Genomic DNA, 12,415 nt, shown 5'->3' with positions numbered 1-12,415 from the left:
TCACTTCCTACTTCCTTCTTGTGACAAATAATTAAAATAAATAAAAAGAAATGTTAAAATGCTGATAAGCTGAAATATATTACTAACCATTGTGTCCTATTATATAACATCTTCAAGCGATACTGAAATAAATACATTTATTTGAAAACGTGTGTCAAGCCCCCTCCTCTATTTGCACCCTCTTCTGGCCACACAAGGAAGTACAACAGATTTCGTTTGAACATAATTTGTATTGCTTTTCAACTCTTTGGAAACGACAAAAATAAAAAATTATAAATAAAATCCAGTACATTCAGAGTCATTGTAGGGCATAATTCTATTATTATATTATAAACAGATCCATGATCATTCCTGGTGAAAACAAAACAAACCTGATTGGTAGATACTAATAAATAATAAATACACTGAGACACTAGCTTATTAAATAAGAAACATTATCATTGCAGTAAAATATAAATATGCGCTAAACTCTGCATACATTTAGAACATTAAATAATTTCAATATTCAAATATAGAGGTACATAAACATTATTAATATTTACACACCACATAAAAAAAATAAATAGCATTGAAAACACAGGAAACATAAGCTTTGTCACAGTGATTCCAGGTTTAACCCTTTCAGTCCACCAAACGTCACACTCTGTACTTTTCCCGTGCTTGTTCATTCAGAATGCAGATGTGCTGTGAAAACATTAGTCACAGTTCAATGCATGTGCATATTTTATAGTGCATATTATTTGTATGCAACTTACGCTGAGATCCCTGAAGTACTCGTTGTAATCGAGCGCATATCCTACAAGAAAGGCATCAGGCACCTCAAAACCAATATCTGAGGGGGAAACACATGTTGAGAAAAATTAATAAAGTTATGTTATACAATTATCTGCTTGGGGGCAGTGCTATGTGGGGGAGTCAGACGCTTACTATAGCAGTAGCCTTTAAGGGAATATCTGAGCCAGCTTATCCAACTCCAGTCTAAAAGCTTTACATAACCACAGGCAGCGACAGTGTGAGCAGCCGATATGAGCAAGTGATGAGGTCCTAAGTGCCGGGCTTAACATCTACAGTACTGCAATTCTGCGTAATCCTGCATAGAACATGGATTTAAAACTGTGTAAAATGTGGTTTTGGTGACATCTGGTGGTGCAATAGAGAATTACACTTCCACAAACTTGTCTATTTATATTTTCAAGAGCAGCTTAGATTTGGCACTCCATGTCCTCCTATAATATATACCTTTTTAAAAACACACATCTTTGTCTAAAGCAGCCAAGTATAACATATTAAAACTGGTCATACTGTGTTTTTGTTAAGAGGATGCAGGTTTAGATTAAAGCCTGGTATAAAATGTACAAGAAACTGGTAAATATTATAAATTAATTCACCCAAAATATACAAATGAACAATTTAATTATAAACTAATGATTCAATAACAGCCCAGAGAGGCTTGTACATACAACAAAACAACATTATATATTTCTTGGGACAACATTGAACTCGATCCTTTGCTCATTTCAAAACATGTGGTCATGTTTAATATTACACCAAAATGCCTTTCAGGATTGTGTTGTCATACCACATGTCATGTTAGCCTTAAATTAAACCAATGGAGATATTATGATGCTAAATACTAATCTTAGCCTTCATTCAAATGTATTCTGACACTGTAGTGGGATAACTGTGTACCACCAGATCTAGACTAAACCAGGTATAAAAAGAGACTTATCCATGCATAAGGTAATTCTATGTAGATATTGATCCAAAGGAGGACAAAAATATGAGCAGATTTGTCTCTAAATGAAATACTCAAACTGCAGAGGCCCCTGCGTGCCACAGGAAGCACGTACACGTACCAGTTTGAGAAACACTGCTCTTTTATGTGACCCTCTCTATAAATATTTTAGATACCAGATGGTGAAAGTTGTGATGTCATCCCATGCGATTTGGATTTTTCTTTACACACGCAGATTTCAAATAAAAACAAAAACACTGGTCACTAACAGTAAATGTGGTGAAAAATACTCACAGTCTGGTCTATACCCTGAACTCCTCGGAGTCCTCTTCACTAGGAGGCTAAAAAGAACAATTGTATAATTATCAAACAATATTATAACAATCTCACCCACTTAAAAGCCTGCTGTGGTTCTGGAGGTACATTTATCATTAATTATTAGCGTTTAGAAGGCGATGGAGGCGGAGCTGCTTTGTGGTAACTAATGTCCATAGTGCAGTTGATTTCACTACAAAAAACAAATTCAAGTGTTTTAATAACTTATCGGTTTATTCTCTATAGAAATAGGATGGAAATAATAACATTTTCTAGCCTCAAAATTATATTTGAGCATTATAAAAGCATTGTTTGTGGTGAAATATGTGATATAAATGTAGATAAACTAGAAAATAATGGTGGCTTCTACATTTTTGTCCAGTAAAAACCTAAAAATTATATTGTAAAACATGTCATTATAAATTTCTTAAAGCCAGGTGTTTTGCATTTGACAAAACCATCTTCATATTTCATACTTAGTGACATTCTGAGGTTAATACCAATTCCTCCTTTGAAATCACATTCTATTCCACTCGACCTTTGCGTCCAATCCAGAAATCAGCAAAAGTTTTAAAGGGTCTATTTGTTGTTTTCAGATTCTAGACTTTCAAAAACAGTTCATCTCCCATAAAGTTACACAGGCCCCGCCCACCACTTGGTTTTCATGTAAATGGTAAAAAGTTAAACACGATCACTTCTATTACTGCCTAGACCCAAGAACTTGATATATCTGCATTACATATCATTGTCCAATAGAAAGTTGCGACGTAATACAAACCCAGCACTAGTTTACAAACTTATGCTAGCCTCATTTAGCACCGTATTGACTTTCACACACACAACACTTCCTATGCAAGCTGCAGTTTTATTAACGCAGACTAAAGCGTGAGAGGAAAGCCACAAAGTCACAGCGTGTCTCAGGTTCACGGCTGCTCTGGAGCGATCGCGGTGAAAGAGGCGGTCGCGTGCACTCTGCAGAGGAGATTAACTGTTAAGCTCCCCTCTCCGTCACATTACTGCTTTAACGCAAGCACAGGAGAGAGGCTCCATTAGCTAAGAGCCTCTCGCCAGTCTGCAAGTCAATAAGCCCCACATAGATCCACACAGATCCTACCTTGCAACTTTGACCATTTTAGGATTGTATTGGTTCAGCAGGGACAGCAGCGTCTGCATCGTTTGCCCGGTCTCCACGATGTCCTATTTTAAGCAGAAAGAAAGGGTTCAAATACATGTTCATTTACTGCAAATGTTCCCGTGATGACTTGTACTGTTAATAATGACTTGCCTCCACGATCAAAACATTCTGCAAAGTCAAATAAAGAAAAGGAAGAATCAATTAACTTTCTGAATCCAAGAGTACAACGAGTTACGCTTTCTTACAGTTTATGAACTGACCTTGCCCGAGAGACTGGACAGCTCATCACCGCCGATAACTTTGACACTGTTGGTTGATTTGTCATTCTAAGGAGCACAAAAGGAGGACGGTTTAATAAATGTGGGTTGTGTTTGGAAACTAGAATCACTCTTGGAATTACGTGCTAAACAAGACGTCAAACAATGCACCAAAACAAACTCATATTTCAGTATTCTCTCAAATGTGTCAGTTACTACGCGTGTTAAACTATGCACTGTGAAATTAATCAGGATTTTGACATATTCTGGCAATTTTAAAGATGAACTGGACAAGAGTGAAGACATTTCGCTACCAATTCCACTTTGTAACGTTCTGGTGTTGGTTTGCTTTGCCTTGAACCGTCCACATTTTAGCGTTTTAACTGATCTGTCTTGCTTTTATTCAATCGCATATTGTTTATTTATCCCTGACCTGGTTGTAATTTCTGGCAGAGCAATAACACCTCCACGTAAACAAGCGACACAGATATATGACGCAGCTTGTATTTAGTCAGGAAAATGCAAACTCGATACCTTCGTCTTGAAACGCTTGTGCAACTGTGCTCATAATATCTGCACTACATGGACCACTGCCAATGGACCACTGCCAATTGGTTACTCTGAGGGTTGTTGTTTTTTAATTTATTTTGTCCTCCTTTGCCAAGTGGCTATTAGCCCGAATGGGAAAGATGGCTTACTCACACAGTAGCTCTTCACTCTAATGAAATCCACCGTCAGCGGCACTGATTTATCGCTGTTCTGGTTCAGAGCTTTGATGTAGTCCAGGAGATCTGCGAAGAACTTGTAGCCTCCCTTCAGCACGCACAGAGCTACTATGTGGTGTCCTCCCATGTCCTGGATGATGTCGCGGGCCAAGCGCTCAGTCCTGGAGGTCAAAAACATCAAGAAGAAATGCATTTAAAGGAGACATACTGGGCTTTTTCTTCCCACGTACTCAAATGTAACTAACATATACAAGTTGACATGTTTTCATTGTAAACTGCAATATTGATCCAAAAACAGCTAGATAGAAACGGCTCCGTTGACTTCCTGTTCAAAACGCCTGAATTGATAAGCCCCGCCTCTTCATAATGACTTTACACGACTTTACAGCGGCGGGTTGTCATTTTTATTCATGGTTTTAATGCTAAGTGAGAGTTTCATAACGTGTACATCTACATGTGTCACTCCGAATCAATTCATTTTTCAGATAATCGCAAGCAAGCACCGAGATGTGGGCGGGGATAGGGGGTAGGTGAAAACAGGACTTTCTCAAACATGCAGGCATGCTCAAAATACAACTTTGATGATGAGAAAACGTCGTTAACGACATTAAAACGCTCTTTAAAGTAGATTTGGCAGTAATACGTCTCATTTAAAGCATCTCTTAACATTAGAACGACAAACAGGATGACACACGTGCTTCACCTGTCCATGATGAGTCCGTGCGGGATGATCACCTTTTCCAAATCGTTCTCATAATGTCTTGGCAGGCAGAAAAGATCCAACTCGTGCCCCTTTTCGTCGTCAGCAATCTAAAACAACAAGAAGAAGATGAAAACAACAACAACAACAACAACAAAACAGCGCGCACTGACACGGACAGCCCCCCGTGACCTCTCGACCACCTGTTTTTGTTTGCGGGGCCAAACGAAGCATTTAGTGGCGGATCAGACACGCCGCGTGCTCCTCTCGGGGTTCGAACTCGCAGCTTCAGACGCACGTTTCTAAACAAGTTGGAACCGACACAAACGTCACGCGCCTTTTACCTGGAGGTAGGAAGTCATGCTGGCGGCGTGGGTCCGGCGGCGTTCACGGGCTGCGGGATCATTGGAGAGGAATAGAAAAGACGTGACTGCGAGTGAGAGAAAGAAGGGGGCGGGGGCTCCTGCTGCTGTTGGTGTTGTTGTTGTTGTTGACAGGAGCTCGTGCCGTTTTCGCGCAATCCGCAGGCGAAAGTCGGAGCGTTCCCTTTGCAGCCCGCGATCCTCCTCCTCCTCTTCCTCCTCATCCTCCTTTGCTCCTCTTCTAAAGCCCGTTACGTCAGAAGCCACTTTACCTTTCACGTAATCTGATTTGCCGAGCGCGTCCTGAAGGGGCCAGCGCCAGAGAGAGTAGTCCGGTTTGTGCGCGCGTTTCTGAGGGATTGTGGGATATGCACGTGACGGTTGCGCATCGTGGCTGACATCTTCAAAGCTGGAGGCGGTGCAGTCATCAACCCTCCTCCTCTTCCTCCTCCTCTTCTTCCTCCTCCTTCTCCTCCTCCTCTTCCTCTTCCTCCTCTTCCTCCTCCTCTTCTTCCTCCCTCCTCTTCCTCCTCCTCTTCTTTCTCCTTCTCTTCCTCCTCCTTCTTTTCCTCCTTCTCTTCTTCCTCCCTCCCCTTCCTCCTCTTCTTCCTCCCCTTCCTCCCCTTCCTCCTCCTCTTCTTCCTGCTCCTTCTCTTCCTCCTTCTCTTCCTCCGCCTTCTCTTCCTCTTCTTCCTCCTCTTCTTCCTCTTCCTCCTCCTCCTCCTCTTCTTCCTCTTCCTCCCTCCTCCTCCTCCTCCTCCTCCTCCTTCTCCTGCAGTAGCGTGTCCAAAGCAGGTGCACTTGGAGATAAAGACAAGCGTGTCCCAAACGTGTCCTCTCGTGTCTCCAGACTGTCATATTGCTTTCCAGGGATCGCGCTCCAATGTTAAATTAGTTGATATTGTCCAAGCAATAACCATAAAGTCTTGTTGGTTACGCAATGTGACGCTTGTCCTAAAGAAAACATATGTTGTATCGACTTTAATGATCTTTTAGTTAGTTTACTCAAATTTTGATTGATTCATGCATGTTTGAGTAATCGTGAATTGTCCTGCAACTAAGGCTCAGGTCACCTACCCCTTATCCACGCCCACATCCTTACACGCGTTCAGAACCCACAGTAACGTTTATCTTGGTAGTTCAGGGGAAGTTGTTTGTCAAGATATGTTAACAGCAGCAGAGGCAAGTACTTAGTTGTATTTACTCAAACATTTATTTATGTAACTTTTTTATATTATTGTACTTCAGAGTGTAGTTTTCAAATACCAAATGTATACTACAATTTGTGTAATTTCTGTTTTACTTGATATATTTTCCAGTGCAACAGTATTCTAAAAGTTGTGGTTTCCCTCCCCATAATTGTTTTTCACTCCTTCAGACAAAATGTAGTTTTCTTTAAAAAACGCCAGTTTGTGCATTATTTAAGGTTTTGTCCTTCCAATTAGATTAATCAAATGTCATTCTTACTTGACTAGTACACCTTTCCCCCAACACTATTCTACTTTGTACTTCTAGAAGAGTAATATTTTGAAGTAATTGTATTTTTACTAGACTACAATTCTTCGAGTCAACAAACTCAGAAAAAACTAAGTCGCAGGCATTATTGAAAAGGACAGACTTTAATATCCCATTTTTTTTTAATATTACAGAAACAAAAACATTTCTCATCTTACAAAAGCTATCCGAGGTGCATGGCAAATATGAAAACAGAAGAAACGCTCTTTTTAATCAGGAACACCGGGGCATCCCACATCATCTTTAAGTAAATTAGGAGTCTTTTTGAGTGCCGTTAACGACCCATAGGCTAATCTCAAATGACACGGCTCCCCATATAGAGTCCTACTTTTAGCCTTAGGCCCACATGCGGATATGAGACGTGGGCTAAAGTAGAGCAGCATCCAGATGGAGACGGCTTCCTTTGAGAGCCTTAAAAAAAGAACACTTATTTCTTCTTCTTGTCGTCTTTCTTGGTTGCGTCCGTTTTCTCTTTCTCCTTGTCGTCCTTCTTTTCCTTCTTGCTCTCCTCCTTCTCCTGGCCTTCCTTCTTCTCGGCATCTCGGTTGGCGATCTTGTTGTTGATGAGGTTGTGCAAGGCCACCACCGAGCGAATCAGCGACGCCAAGTACACAACCAGCATCTGGTCGTTAGTCTTTAGGTAGAAGGCTTTTGTGAACTCCTGGAACATACAAAATATATATAGAGAGAATTGTTATTTTCTTAAAGCAAGAGAAATGTGTGGGCAAATGCTGTTGTGTTGGCCATGAAATAATTTGTTTTTAGAATTTTAGTGAACACAAGGACGCTTACATAAGGAAAATGCATCAAATTTGCTACAACAATTGGCCCTCTAGTGGACAATGTAGATGTGACAAGTAAACTGGTTTAATGATGTTTTTTAAGGATTATTTTGCCAGTAAACTTTATTGGACAGGTCAGTGTAGCGTGAGATGGGGACGAAAGAGGGAAGGACATGCAGAAAATTGTTGGAGCTGGATTCAAACTTACAACGCTGCTGCCAGAAGCTCATGGAGCCTGGCATATGTTTATATGTATATTTAAGAAGGCGCCAAATTTACTTATGTGATATATATGGTTTGGCTACGTATATTTGCATTTTTACAACTCATCTTTAATGGATTCATTGTTTGGGCTGAACACCTGACTGAATAAAATAGTCAAGTCAAGATCATAAAGCTGAGCAGAATAAAATGCACAGCAGTGCTACAAATGTCTTGATATTTACAAGGGATTTGCTGCTTTGATGACCTTTTGGCCTGCTCTATTGTTTCTTACCAATAAATTAACGTCTGGCAACAAGTTGAAGACATCCTGCAGCTGGTAGATGATCTGGTGGTTGATTGGGAGTTTGCCAGCTACAACTCTCTCCAGGTAAGAGCGGATGTCCAGCAGCTTTGAGTTCAGTCCTTTCAGACCGTGGACCTGGTTTGTGATGCGCTGGGACAATGTGCCCACTGTGGTGTCTTTAATATCTCTGAAGGACAAAAAAAACACACTCAACAATTAAGAACATTATCCACATGTAAAAGGAAAGGATAATGGTTAAATAGGGTTCCAGCACGTTTTCTTAATTCACCAGTGCTAGTATTGAAAATGATGACTCCAACTACCCCAATTTGTCAACAAATGTTCTAGATGATGGGCAAAAGCTGAATTCACTTCAAACCCTGTGTAACAGTGCTATAATGTTGTTGTAACAGTTCTAAATCTGCTATGGTTCCATGCTTTAGTGAAACATTTTGTGGGAGGGAGATTTTTGTAGATTCTTAACCATGACTAATGAGACCATGACTAATGAGGGGCAAATGGAGGCAGATGTTCTGGAGTGTAAAAACGGTAAGTTATGCTAGCACAGTGGTTAGTGCCCTCGCTTCACCGCAAGAAGATCTTTGGATCAGCAAGAAGGGCCTTTCTGTGTGGAGTTTGCATCATGTTCTCCTTGTGTCAGCCTTAGTTTCCTTCGGGTAATCCGGTTTTCTCCTCTACCAATAAAAACAACAGGCTCTTCCCCTCAGTGGGACTTAATAACATCAGCCTGCCCAGGGACCACAGGTGGAAATTAGCACTTGAGCTACAACCTGGTTCAATGCATCTCTCCTGACACGGTTAATGTATATTGTGCACTGTCCCAGTCTCAAATAAAACTAACTAACTTATATTTTTGTAATATCTGTTATCACCTCAGCAAATGCTCCACTCCGACTTCCTCTGCTTCCTCAGCTCCAATCTCACTGGTAACATGTTCAAATGTCCTGGATGTGGGAGTGCCATCCTACAAATAAGCAGATGCATTAAGAATGACATCTAGAAGTGAAAATAGAGAGATCTCGGGAGTAAACATACATCATGGATTTCCTCCACTGAGATGTACGCTTCTGTAGGCAGACCCAAGTCTTTTGGTTTAACATCTATGATGACTAATACCTGTGGGACAAATGAAACAACAAGATGATTAAAGGCTTAATTAAGGATTAAAGTTAAATGTTGAAATGGATCTTAACAAAACATGTCAAACCTACTGAATTAGTGCAGTACTGTTTGATGAGCTCATTGATGGCGATGTCATTTTTATGCAGCTTTGGTCCTGTGTGGTACCATCCAACTATCCTTTCTCTGGCTGTCAAAAATACAATGTACATAAACACATTATGGCAGAGAGTGAACACACACACACACAGACACACACAAACACACACTTTGTTTTGTAATCATTCAATGTTCAATGATAAGTTCAATTATATAATACAACAGATGAATAGTCCTAACGTAGGCTGCCAGACTGCACTTCTCTGGATGTATCAGTAGTAAGGCTGTGACTTACCATTTACTTTCTTAAACATGCCATACATATTCTCTAAGTAGTCATGGTCCAAGAACCACACCGAGTCGTCCCGGTCATCCTCGTCAAACGGCACTGCAAAGAAAGAATACTTTATTACCAGTTATAGACACTCCATCAGATTCCAGAATGGAGGCGACTGCAAGCAAAATTTAAATCATGAGTAACTGACAGTTATTGCAGTCTTTATAACAAAACATAAGCAGCAATATTACATTTCCATGGAAATGTCGGTGTATAATTTTCTAGCCTCATACTAGGATTTGAGTTACACAAAAAGTATAATTTGTGGTAAATAATTTACAAATAATGTAAAATACAACTGTAAATGTCTTTAAACAAGGCTCTGGTATCACTCACGTGTATCTGAATGGTTTTCATATTTTGTGGCATTCCGACCCAAGTTTCTCCATTGGAATCAGATTATGCGGCGGTGTTTAGATTTAGAATCAAGTCATTTTAAGAGTCTATTGTTTATTGCTGAACACAGCTGCAGTCAGCACTGACACTTACCTGCAAAGCTATTTGAAACATCAAGAACTTTTTTGTGCCATGAACCAAGAAGGACACCGACCACTCGCTTCTGGTTTCCAACCTTCCCTATTCTGTGGGGAAACAAACAGATTTTAAAAAAATGTTCATATTCAACAGCAAAGTGAGCAAATCTATCAAAGAGAAAGACACGTAATTTGGACGTGTTGACACTCCTGAAGTTCTCTACGTAGTTATTTTATTCAAGTCTAGTAGTCAAACAAAACACTGCATCCACAGAGCTAACTAGCCGATGCTAAACCGTGTTTCCATTCACTGTCAATGGAGCTCTGACTCAGCACTGCTAACTGTAGCAGTCTGTGATCAGAAGTTCAACTAAAAGCGCATTTTTAAGTCAATTAACTCCTTAAATAACACATATACTGACCTGTTAAAATGGTCCACTACGCTGAGCAGTACCAGGGGATGGACAACCACATTTTCCACCGCTAAATCCGGCATTTTCTAAATAATGATAAACAGCACCGAGATACCGCTGCACAATGACGGACAAAACTACACTTCCGCTAGGTAACGGCGTCACTTCCGTTTCCTAGAGCAACAGCAAGACGCGCCCGGAGCGGAACAAAAATACTGGTATGTAACGAAAATATATGCAATCGTGTCCATTTAGCACAAATATCAGCTGCTACGTTATTGCAAATAGAATGGTAACCTAATTGTATAGCCTATATATACACTGTACTGTAGTAAATTAAAGTTTTGCTAGCAACTTTTACTTGTGGGATACTAAAAATAAATGCTGTAGACTTGCTATACTTTACTATGGGAGGCCTCCCATACTTTATTATACAACTTTAAAGTCATGACATGACACACTGTTCACATGTCAAGACATGTGAACAGTACTATTTACTTGCTATGATACCATCTAAATAATAGAATAACTTAAGTGCAATGAGGAAGAATTAGAAATAAGATATATACCATATGTTTTATATGAGATCACATAAAAATCCATCCATGTTCATGTTTTGCAGAAAATGATCTCTTGGTAGTGTTTCAGAAGGTCCCATGTGTCATATTTGTATTGTATTTTGAATTCTGTTTTTCCTTTGTATAACATAAAAAAAAAACATTGACCGTTCTTAAACACAAATAAAAATAGAGGAATAGAAGACTTGATTTCACAATTTTAATGCGTTGCAAACAAATCAGTAAAAAGTCCTTTTTTAACAAATGTTTTAATGTAAATCAGAATGTACAACATTATGTTAATAAATAATTAATTACATGTATATATCTCAAGAAAACATAATGCAACTGATTGAAACAGAAGCTGCAGCATGTCCGTAGTTGCAAACAGGCCTGTGGGAAGGTCACGTCTAGGATATCTGTGCTTGATGTTAAGTCTTATTTTGAAACTAAACATCAAAAGACCGCTGAAGGAGTGAGCAAACTTTATTGTGATCCAAATAGAAATTGTTAAAATGCCTTTATCCACTGCAATCAATAATTTAACATAAACATTTTTTAATGACCCAGATTGCCCCCTGAGATAATCCAGGTCCTCTTCAAAGGAGCTCTACTCATTGTATAAGTAAGAATGGCTAAAGGCATGTTTAAAACAGCTCAGGGAAAAAAAATCTTAATTTTCTTAGAATTCTCTACAATCCCAGTCCACTGTTTCGATGTTATTCTGACCAGCAGCAATCAAAATAATATATATGGCTTCCCACGTTAAATGCTTGTAAAACAAAACACCCCAAATCCTTCATCTATCACAACTGACCAATGGAAAATTACATAGACCTTTAAAAAATGTCACAATAACAATTTACCGTTGTTGATTATATTGTTTAGCTGTAATTCTCTACAAAACCTTTATCGCAACTCAAACAGCTTATTGTACACATTAATTTACACACGGCAAGGTACCACACACAGACAACAGTCAAGTATTTCTTCAAACATAGAAAACAAAATATATTTCAAGTGCATCCTGTCAAGTTTTAAGGCCTGAGGTGTGCTTTGATTCCTTCACTCAAATGCCTCCTCCGCGGTCCAAAGAGGCTATTTGTAGATATTTATGGATTAAAAGGGGACATGTTATGCTTTTTAAATTACGTCGGGACACATTTTATAACTTGTACATAAAAACCATGTGCTTATTTCTTTCACTTTGCTGCTTACGCTCTCTGGTGGTGCAACTGGGAAGTGAGGGATTTTGATTATTTAAATTTGCAGGCTACCGTCAAGTCAACAAGCTCAAGAGATCAGGTTGAGTTCAGAAAAGATGTGTTTTTTTTTTTTACATTAACAATAATTGCTTGGAAC

The 12,415-nt window shown here is 39.4% G+C and overlaps 2 protein-coding genes across 3 annotated transcripts; both read right to left on the bottom strand.

The window, feature by feature from the left end:
* Positions 1-116: 116 nt before the first annotated feature.
* On the bottom strand, positions 117-5,525 carry hprt1l (hypoxanthine phosphoribosyltransferase 1, like). 2 transcript variants are annotated; one of them, XM_072435732.1, is made up of 9 exons: positions 5,212-5,525; positions 4,871-4,977; positions 4,145-4,328; positions 3,446-3,511; positions 3,336-3,353; positions 3,165-3,247; positions 2,030-2,076; positions 756-832; positions 117-684 (listed from the first exon to the last, which is right to left on the bottom strand). In XM_072435732.1, exons 1-9 carry the CDS (start codon positions 5,227-5,229, stop codon positions 637-639), a joined length of 648 nt encoding a protein of 215 aa, XP_072291833.1. In that variant the 5' UTR covers positions 5,230-5,525; the 3' UTR covers positions 117-636. The 2 variants fall into 2 exon arrangements, with proteins under 2 accessions (XP_072291833.1, XP_072291834.1); XM_072435733.1 differs by lacking the exon at positions 5,212-5,525 and adding an exon at positions 5,071-5,164.
* A 1,304-nt stretch (positions 5,526-6,829) lies between these two features.
* psmd7 (proteasome 26S subunit, non-ATPase 7) lies at positions 6,830-10,665 on the bottom strand. The gene is made up of 8 exons (XM_072434979.1): positions 10,506-10,665; positions 10,100-10,191; positions 9,569-9,661; positions 9,267-9,364; positions 9,091-9,171; positions 8,928-9,019; positions 8,023-8,221; positions 6,830-7,405 (listed from the first exon to the last, which is right to left on the bottom strand). Exons 1-8 carry the CDS (start codon positions 10,577-10,579, stop codon positions 7,172-7,174), a joined length of 963 nt encoding a protein of 320 aa, XP_072291080.1. The 5' UTR covers positions 10,580-10,665; the 3' UTR covers positions 6,830-7,171.
* Between the last annotated feature and the right edge of the window lie 1,750 nt (positions 10,666-12,415).

The sequence above is a fragment of the Eucyclogobius newberryi genome, unplaced genomic scaffold, assembly GCF_026437365.1.
Source record: "Eucyclogobius newberryi isolate DKJ021-1_F unplaced genomic scaffold, fEucNew1.0.hap1 SCAF_7, whole genome shotgun sequence".
In the NCBI taxonomy this organism is placed as follows: Eukaryota; Metazoa; Chordata; class Actinopteri; order Gobiiformes; family Gobiidae; genus Eucyclogobius; species Eucyclogobius newberryi.
Note: the sequence above shows the minus strand (reverse complement) of the source record. Positions and strands in the feature narration are given on the sequence as shown.